The 10,337-nt window shown below is 37.3% G+C and overlaps 1 protein-coding gene across 1 annotated transcript in view; it reads left to right on the top strand.

Annotated features, from left to right (window-relative positions):
* The window catches only part of LOC107574470 (carcinoembryonic antigen-related cell adhesion molecule 20-like), a 30,928-nt gene extending 21,666 nt beyond the window's left edge, over positions 1-9,262 (top strand). The window contains exons 6-8 of the mRNA XM_016260899.1: positions 6,389-6,500; positions 6,587-6,637; positions 9,235-9,262. Of these exons, the coding sequence (XP_016116385.1) occupies positions 6,389-6,500; positions 6,587-6,637; positions 9,235-9,262 (191 nt within the window). The remainder of the gene's footprint in view (positions 1-6,388; positions 6,501-6,586; positions 6,638-9,234) is intronic.
* Positions 9,263-10,337: the final 1,075 nt, after the last annotated feature.

Raw genomic sequence — 10,337 nt, 5'->3', positions numbered from 1 at the left:
TAAGGATTCAATTCTCTTCCAGTGACTCCGCATCAGTGTGGAAAAGTCTAAAAGAAATCAACAATTACAAGTCACCATCCCCCAGCACTGCGGTGAAAGAAGCTTCTGTCACGAAAACAAATTCCTCGTATGTGTAAACATGCCTGGCAATAAAGCTCATTCTGATTCTGATTCTGATTCTGAAAACAGCCAAGCTCCTGGAGGCGCTAAAGAGTAACGAGCACTTGAGCACCAATTGCCAACAAAACACAGACATTTGATGCTGTTTCACTTACCGTCTGCAGTTCCGAATCATGACTGGGATCTTTTATCGCTGGGACCACTCCATCTTTCAGTATCAAACAACACTCTTAAAAATAAAGGTGCTTCAAAAGGTTCTTCAAGCGATGCCATAGAAGAACCATTTTTGGTTCCACAAAGAACCATTCAGTCAAAGGTTCTTTAAAGAACCATCTCTTTCTTACCTTTTGATAATCTGAAGAACCTTCTTTCGCCACAAAGAACCTTTTGTGAAACAGAAAGGTTCTTCAGATGTTAAAGGTTCTTTATGGAACAATTTAGACAAAAAGGTTCTTCTATGGCATCGTGAAGCACCTTTATTTTTAAGAGTGAATGTGCAAATCCAGTGTCGAACTGAGCCTTGTTTATAAAACGTTCGTCAACAAACACACTTGCAAAACTCTGTTGCTGCCTCGAAAAAACAAACTGTGTTTGCTGTTCACGTAACACTGGGTTCTTTGGGAAGCTGAACAAGGTTATCTTTAATTTACAACCAAAAACACACTCCTTTAGAGACATTCTTTCCGAACGAGTCCTTTGCAGCGCTGCTGAATGAAGCTCGTTGATGGGCACGCTCTTGTTCTCACTCTGGTCGATGTTTGCGCGGGCGCTCTCTTCCGGGAGAAATGCCCATGTAAGGAGTTCCACCCTTCATGACATCACGAAGAGCCATGCTCAAAAAAAAAACTTTCCAAAACTTGTACGAAACCGGAAGGAGTTTATTTGGTACAGAAATACTCCATCATACATGCAAATAGTTTTTTTACACTTTGGCCATGTTTAGCATGAGAATCCATCTCTTTAACAGTGTAAATAACTCAACATGCATGAAATAGCATTAGACCCCCCCCCCCTCCCCCCCCCCTTTAATGCAAACAGAAAACAAGATATTTTTCTTACCCCACTGGCAGATAATTTGCAAAAAAAAAAGCACTTAAATTATTTTTTTTATTTTTACCACAGGAAATCACTTGTCATTTTTCTTATGTAGAAAATGCATCTTGATTTAAGAATCTTTAGATATTTTTTTTTTTTGCAGTGCAAGTACAAACATTCATCAGATTTTCTTCATGCAGACACTTTCAAAGTGAAAAAATGGCATGTCCTTTTATATAGGATCCTAGGTAAGGAGGTTGCATTAATTCGCAGGGAGTTACATTTATGTAGGGAGAGGATTTTTTAAATGAATTAATGAATGTATTTATTTATTTTTTTGTTTGTTTGTCACATCCATATGCATATTTATTTGAGCGGTACAATTTTTAGAAGGTAGTTTTCTGTATAAATTTGGGGATGCAGAGCAGAGTAAGGTCACTGTATGTGGAGTGGTAAGGAAAGTGTGCCTCACTGGATGGAACGGTAATCCGTAATCCGAGATATATGATGTAACCACCACCACAGCTATTATATAATTATAAAACTTTATTTCCTACAAATATAAAAGCAACATTTATTAATTTTTTCTGTTGGATTTTAATATTGTTACAATGGTATTGTGGCCATCTCCTCTTCATCTTCATTATTTTGCAAGCCTCCACCTTCTTGCTGTTGGCCGAGTAGAAGTCAAATGTAAATTTCATTACCCTAATTAAGAAATGTAACTGGTTGGATTAGAGAACATTTAATTATGTGAGAAGAGCTGCTGAAAAGTCACGTGATGTACTCATGAACCTAGTCGCACTTAGTAGAGCTCCGTACGTATGGCCCCTTTTTGCTGATTTTTTTTTTCGTTTTATTTTAAGTTTTATTCATTAATAATACTTTCCCAGATGTCACACAATCGGAAACAGCAGGAGTTGTCTCCATCGGCTTCTCCGATTAAGAAGAAATCCAAACCACCGACCACGGGCGATATGGTGGACAAGATGGCGAACACTGTTGCGCACTTTGAGGACATTTTAAGAACTGTCAGTTCTTAAGCTTCTCACATGTCAGTTGTTCAGTCGCTATGCTCTAAACTGGATCTTCTTACAGGGGAGATGAGAGAACAAAACAAAGTTGTCGCAGATCACGATAGGCGAGTAACCGCGCTCGAGCAACAGATAATGGATTTACAGGATGGCAATAGGCGCAGCAATCTGCGTTTGGTTGGATTGCCTGATGGTTCTGAAAAGGACGACCCTATGGGCTTTTTGAAAAGATCGCTACCGATGTGGCTCCTGTCTCTGGTGGGCAAAGAGATTGAAGTGGAACGAGCGCATCGCGTGTACACAAGGCTGTCCTCAGATCGTGCTAAGCCACAGGTTTTTCTCTTTAAAGGTCACATATTTTACACCTTTCTGGAGTTTTATTTTAGGTTTTGATGTCCTTAAGAATATATATTTGTGGTATAAGTACCAAAAACCATCTCAATAATTTTTTACAGCTCCTTTCTCAGGAGCTCTGCTGAGAACAGGTCGATTTTGGCCTGTCTAATTAATATTCATGAGCCTCTCTTCTGATTGGTCTGTTGTTTTCTGAGTGACGCACGGCCAGGACAACCACAGGTAACTAGGGTCAGCCGACGTCACAGCGCTAGCCGGAGGCAGCAAAACAAAGGGGAAACGGGAGGCGACCCATTTAAACCAGTGCAGATTCGGCTACATAAGGAGCTTAAAATATCATCTTGTTGTGATGTTGGGTGCCAGAATCGATGTAATACAGCCTGAAATTAGAAATCTGATCGCATATCTGCTACCACTGCCAGACAAAAACCGATGACAGCTGTGGTTAAACGCGATAAAACGAGCAGACTGGACGGAAACGATCGTCAAAAATGCTCGTGTTTGCAGCCCACACTTCTTATCAGAAAAGGTTCAATAAAGTATTGTCTTTTGTTGTTATGGGTCATCATGACTAGATAGACACGGTGAGTTTGTCTTTACTACACACATTAGATGTGATCCACCTCACAGTAACAATCCTGTCAGATCGTCCATCCTTTGAGTGTAACGTTACAGGTCGGCCGATCTGGTTTCGTGGTTAAAGTTAACCTTTTTGACATGTTTCCATGTTGTCCTTGCTCAGCAATAGCGTGGACACGATGTTGTCTGGGGGTTTGGCAAAAGGAGGGTGGGACTGTGGGCGGTGCTAGGGGTGGTGACTGAAGGCGGTGACTGTGTAGTTCTGACGTCACCTTTTTCCGGAAGTCACAACGGTTCGTGAAAAATCACAGCTACTTTATGCAGGCTGTGTGCAGTTTACTGTGGACTGACTGTTTTGAAACGTATATGGTAGTTACATAGCACCTAGACCTCAGTTATCATGAAAAAGCCAGGAAATTTCTGTTTTGACAATATGGGACCTTTAAACTTTTGGGGTACACGGACAGGGAGCTCATTCTGCGAGCCGCCAGACTTCATGCCCCGGTGAAAACATCCGACGGAGCAACGCTGATTATTAGGTTAATAAGAGGTTTATCTGTCAATCAGATGTAAGTTGCATTAGTTACTATAGCTAACAGACATCGGGCCCGTTTTCTTTCAGAATCATCATTCGCCAATGGAAAGGAAAAGTTAAATACTACAGCATTTTATTTGATGAAAATAAGATAAAGAAGCTCACATTATACAGATGTGTGACAAATGAGTTTAGGGGATGTGGGGGACTTTTAATGAGATGTAAATTCGTCCCCGCACTTTTTGTGTGTTCAGGCAGGGGTTTTCAAGGGCCAGTATGAATAAATCCAGATTTAAATGCAGATTTCAAAGAGGCAAGATAGTCACATCGTTTTATTCAATCCAAAATGATGTGAACATTGTGGAGTGCTAAACACTCTCATGCAGGGTGTGTTTTTTTTCTTACGCAAACCCGGAGGGCGCTCTAAGCGCTAAAGGAGAAGTAATCTCGTGCTCAGAATTTATGACGCACCAGGAAATTCCTAATATGGACAAAGGCATCCAGCTAAGATGAATAAAAAGCAGAAACATTTTGACTAATAAAACGTGAAGACAAACACACGATTGTGACAATAAATGGTTTATGTGTGTTTTTCAAGTCATCTACAGGTAATAAATAAATAAAGTATATGAATGATGCAGCTGGCATATCATTTATTAAAGTACAGAAAATATAAAGTATATTTTTTACCTTATTCTGTGATGAAAATGGGGGGAAAAAAATTTGTTGTGTATAAACCAATCATGAAATTGTCATTTGGAAAAAATATGCAAAACAACAAAAAATATAAAAAATTGTGTGTGTATGTATATATATATATATATATATATATATTATAGAATACAAATTATTAATTATTGTATATTATTTCTTATCCAATTCAAAATAAGAGATAAGAAAGAGATATAAAAAGATATAAATAAATACATACATAAATAAATGTATTACATTTGACATTTCTGTATTTATGGTTGAACTCATCTTTTTCTGTTGCTTGTTTACTGCACGTGGACAGGTCACCAGGTTTTTGCATAGTTTAGTGACAAATCGTACCAGCGTACTTTAAGGTCAAAATGCGTACAGGTTGGCAGGTCTGCATTAACACTATTCTAGACAATAGTTAACATGAAATAATACTTTTAAAGCTTTTTTTTTATTTTTTATAAATCTTTACTTACATACATTTCTACATACTCCATATGTCATGCCATAGCATCATTAAACTAACATCTAACAATGGATAAAAGACTCCATAAAGGCTGCCGTGTAATTTGCACCCTGACTAAGCATTTAAAGAAATTAGGGGAAGTGCAAATAACCTTAAAGAATGCAGAATCGAATTGTTAATCGAATCAAATTGAATTGTGAATCATCTGGAATCAAATTGTTTTGAATTTGCAAAAAAACGTTCTTGAATCATGAATCAAATCGATTCGCTGTCTGCCCAAAGCCCTACTTGAAATCATCAACCGTGGGTCATTCGGTTACCGGGGGTTATCTTTCTTTGTTTCACACTGCTCATAATTTACCCAGGGTTAAGTGCAGTCTAAAAAGCCCTTTAATATTCTAAATGTTATTATTGCTAAATGTCTAACTTAAATGTTTTTTTATGTTTTGTTTTTTTGTTCATGTCTCACAATCAGTGTTCCCTCAATTTTTTTTTTTCTTGCTGAGCAAAACATTTCTCTATTGGGTGGACATTTCGGCCACCTGAGCAAAAACATTCTTTATACCAGACCTGTACAGCGCGCACACAAAAAGTGTGTAACTTTTAACTTTAATGTGCTATTTATACTGTATGTGATTTGACCCTTAATGCAACTAAATGATGCACATTTTAGGTAACCTGAGAAAACATTTTTACAGTGGTGTATTACCAAGAAATTCTATTAAAAATAATTTATAAAATCATGCAGAACAGTTCACTTCTTTATAATAATATAATATAATATAATAATATGAAAAAATGAAGCAGATATTGCTCATCAATTCCTTTGTTGAGGTCAATTATTTATTGGGTTTATAATATAGGTCTAATATAATATAATATAAAAAAAACTGAAGCATTTAAATTGATAGAACAGAAAAGAATAGAATAGAAAACAAACTGAAACCTTTAAACTGAGATATGTAAACTAAATAATTTAAATAAAATGTGAACGTGAATTCTTATATAGTTATCTAAACATCCCCATGTACAGATTGCACACTACTACACTTGTGTGTAACTGAAAATGTCTCCGAGTTTTGTTAACGCTCTGTGCCATTCATCATCCACTATTTCCACCACTTAATCAAGCCAATCTTTAATACATGATGACGTTTTATTTTACATGTCATTGCGTTTGCATTGACTCTCGTGTTGAGCCGTTTCCTCTGCAATCATTAAAGAATTTGATTTCTGAGGCGACTCAAAACCTAACCTTAATTACCGAGCTCGGAGCCCTCTCCCCGGACAGCACGCCAAATACGCATAAACTTTACTCGGTTCATTATAAGTAAGTGTGAACTCGTGAAACCGCATTCACCAGGTCCAAACTCTATAGCGACACCACCTCTACAGCGGTTTGCCTATGTAGGCTTTCCCAACTCATTTTTGCGTGTACGCGGCACACTATTTCTTCTGCACAGTCGCGACGTACGCGCAGCTTAGAGGGAACATTGCTCACAATGTTTGTTAGAGATCAGACACACATTCACACTAATGACGGTCTCTCTTTAGCTGTTCCAGATTCAGGTCTGTCTACAGCTGCTGTAGCAGGGATTGTTGTTGGTGTTCTTCTGCTCGTGGTTGCAGCTGCTTTTGGGATTTGCTATCGCCACAGGAGATATCAAAACGGCAAGTATCACCTAGATACTATAGCAAAAGGAAAACATCTCTATTTTGCAAAATTAGCATTTAATTGTGTGCGATTGTTTTTCAAATCAGACAAGGAAAGAAGCAGACGTTCTGCAGTTCTGTAGAAATTCCAAGTGTGAGGTAAGATACTGCATCACTGTAGTGTTTCTTTGTAGAAAACTCTGACTTCACATTTCTCTAATTTCACTGTGCTGACAAAAGCATCCCAATGGAAAATAAAAATTTCAAACAGCAAGGGCATAGGTCATGCTTTTGACATTGGAGGGGACATAAAAGCAGAGTACCCCCCCCCCCCTCCCCACCTCTGTGTCATCTAAACTCTTAATTTATAGCTTATGGTAACCAACATATTTATAATTTCGTAATTCATAAACAGAGGTTTTTATGCTTGTAGGCTATGTTTTACAGATAATAATTACACAATTTTGATTTTGTGAACCAACAACGCTACAGCAGCATCAGAGCACTGGGTGTCTTAATCATGCATAACTTTATTTTAATATTAATTGAATTGGACCCAGGATGATTATGAAAGAAAACTCTGCTGTTGCTAACGAAACTTTCATGCGCATCTGATTGACAGATAAACCACATGCTCTTATTTCAGTGTTGTTTTTTATTTTGATGATATTTCAGCTAACAGTTTGCTTTGTACATTCAGTTCAACAACATTAAGTTAAAAACTGTATGCTTGCCACACCACAGAGTGCCACTCACATAGTTTACCATTAAATCACATTTTATTTGTCCCAAATTGTTTTTAATGTACATAATGACTTCATCCTAGGCTGGAAGACTGTTGGTTGTGCATCTTTCTGCACAACGTTTGTCTTTCTGTTCGTATGCTTTATATAGAGTTAATAATAGCCATAGATCACCCTTTCTTTTTCCGTTTGCTCTGTTTTGTCAAACATTGTATTTCAAACTCATCGACACAACTTTAATTCCTGAAGTGAAGTTTTATATGAACTGTTATGGACTGCTGTCTTGAGTTGTTGTAAATGTGGCGCTGCACTTCTCACCCGGTATACGACTGCCTTATGTCCATATTCCGCCCATGTATTAAATGTGCATCCTTGAAAGCGCACAGTTTATAACGAATTTGCTTTAACTTCTTAGGTAATATCAATAGTATGACATATTTCAGATGCGTCCAAAATTACAAAAGCATATACATATATTTTAATTTTTTGAGAAAATGTAGGACAGCATACAACCACTGAGGGCAGAAAATATGGCAATGCAGGACTGTCAATCAGCCGCCGTGGCCCAGCCCTATGCAATGTGACGTCATATTGCTTAGAGAATCCAAACGGCAGGCCTACACTCTAAAAAAATGGTGCTATATAGCACTAAAAGTGGTTCCCCTATGATTACAAGCCAAAGAACCACTTTTAGTGCTATATAGCACCATTTTTTAGTGCTATTTAGCACCTATTTCTACAGGTGCTATATAGCACCTTTGTCAAATGGTGCCATGTAGAACCATAAGAGGTGCCATATAGCACTTTTTCTCAACAATGGTGCACCAATCATAACTCATCCATGGCTCCCAGCATGCGTTGCAACATGAATAAATTATGCAGCTGCATTGTCTTAGTATTTTCTTTTATTCTTACTATTTGCTTTTGTTGTGATTTTTTACTGCCCTGTTTTGTGATGTTCAAAAATCATATCAAAATTATCAGAATGTTTTGCCACCATTGCTGAGATTCACATGCTGATTCTTCATGTCTATGAGTGACAGAACTGAAACCTCTTTATTACACATAATTCTAAAAGTGGTTTATGCAATTTTCTCACATTATCACGTAGTATCGTGGAACTGCAATAATATAAAACTCATAAAAGAACTACAGATTTTGAGAAAATGCAACCAGAGACTCAGATGCACGAAATGATTTTACCATAAGTTCCTTGCCATCACATATGTGCTTTATTAACACTATTGTAACAGCCAAAGAGAAACGTATTTTAACTTAAAATCAATGTCAAGGGTCAAGAGGCAACTAAAGCAAACACTATTCACCAAAACGGTAAGTTGAAAAGCAAACAAACATCTAAACCTTAATTCTCAATAAAGAACTTCTGTTTTAGATACTCCAGAAATAAAGTCTAACTGGTCAGTAATGTGTGAAGTTGGTGTTGCTGTTTGTGGAGAGGTCCTTTTTTTCTGAGGTCAAAGGTCTCATGTGGGGGCCCTGGAATATTTCCTTATGGGGGCCTTGGGGGCAAAAAAAATTATATCTTCAAGAAATAGATTGTATTTTAATGTTGTTTTAACCCTTTCCCCAACTAAACTAAGAGACTAGGAAAGAGTTAAAGAACCTTTAAAGAACTATACAGGGGCTTACAGGTTTTATGGTAGTGGTGCTATATAACACCTCATCGACTCCAAAGAACCGCTGAAGAACCATACAGGGGCTTAACGGGTTCTTAATACGGTAGTGGTGCTATATAACACCTTAACCACTCCAAAGAACCGCTGAAGAACCTTTTTTTTTTAGAGTGTAGTGAGACTGATTTAGTTTAATGAGGATTAAAAAATAAGGAGTGGGTGGATTTTTATAATTGTTGGGTGGTTGTGTTCACACTGCCAACACACATTTATGTTCAAACACCATGTAAAAGTTCATTTTGCATAATAGGTGCCCTTTAAATTGCAGTGTTGTTCATTTCTTTCTATTTACATTCTGTGATTCATTGTTTTCTTACAGGAAGAAATATGGACATCACATGATCTGAGAGGATCCCACAACATTATTTCAGTTTAAGTAAATCGACAAAAAAGTCTATTTCCATAAGCAACTGAACTTAACAATTGAACTGTAACATCAAAATACTTTGCAGACCTTTCAAAACTTTACCTATGGAAATATTAAAATCACTTGTTACTAGAAGCATAGATCATTTTAACATTTGATGGTCATTGTTTTGTAATATTATTATCTAAATGTCTTTATTTTTGTGTGAGGGATGTTACTGCTGGGCTATTTTAATCCATAAATATGTATTTGCAAGCACTGTAAACTGGGGGAAATAAAAATGTGGGGGTGGGACTTGATTTTGGAATTGACTGGATAGTTGTAGTTTGCTATTGCTGCAGTCACATGAGAGTGACAGGTTATTGTCCCACCCTCATGCCAGTAAACAGTTAACTAGGTGATGGGTAAATGAAGCCTCATGTAGCACTGAGGCTTTCCTCTGACTGTTTCGGCATAAAAAATAAAGCAGTCAAAAGCCTGTGAAAGATATGGAGTCAATATAATGCCACATATATATGCAAAACAATAAAGTTTTGCAAACGAAAATAAAAGTATTGAGAAAAAATAAATGTGTTTTTTGCAAACAAAAATAAAGAATTGCAAAAGAAAATGAAGTATTGCGAGAAAAAAAAGAGGTTTTGCAAACAAAAATAAAGAATTGCAAAATATAAATCAAACAGCACAAAAGCCATGATTTTGCAATACATATTTTCCATGGCCATATCTACTAATTTATTTGCAACGCTGCTTTTATTTTGCATTTCAGTCAAGTTTGAGCTTGCTATACGTTTTTCCCTTTGCGCTTCACGTTTCTGCGCGTCTCGCTTTCTGGCACTGTTTTGGCATGGGGGTGGAGTCAAGGGACGGGGGCGTGTACAACAGGCCTGGGCACGCCTCCCTGGAAGTGACGTCATTGGCCCGAGAGCAGCTCACTGATCCAGGCACCATCATTAAGAAGTTGTTAACATGAACATCTGCTGTTTACTTCTCTCAATGTGCACACTTTTATAGCATTAAAATGTGTATCGTTTCATTTGGTTAACTTAATGTGTTTG

Source organism: Sinocyclocheilus grahami, unplaced genomic scaffold (genome assembly GCF_001515645.1).
Source record: "Sinocyclocheilus grahami isolate Dianchi unplaced genomic scaffold, SAMN03320097.WGS_v1.1 scaffold2243.1, whole genome shotgun sequence".
NCBI classification, from domain to species: Eukaryota; Metazoa; Chordata; class Actinopteri; order Cypriniformes; family Cyprinidae; genus Sinocyclocheilus; species Sinocyclocheilus grahami.
Note: the sequence above shows the minus strand (reverse complement) of the source record. Positions and strands in the feature narration are given on the sequence as shown.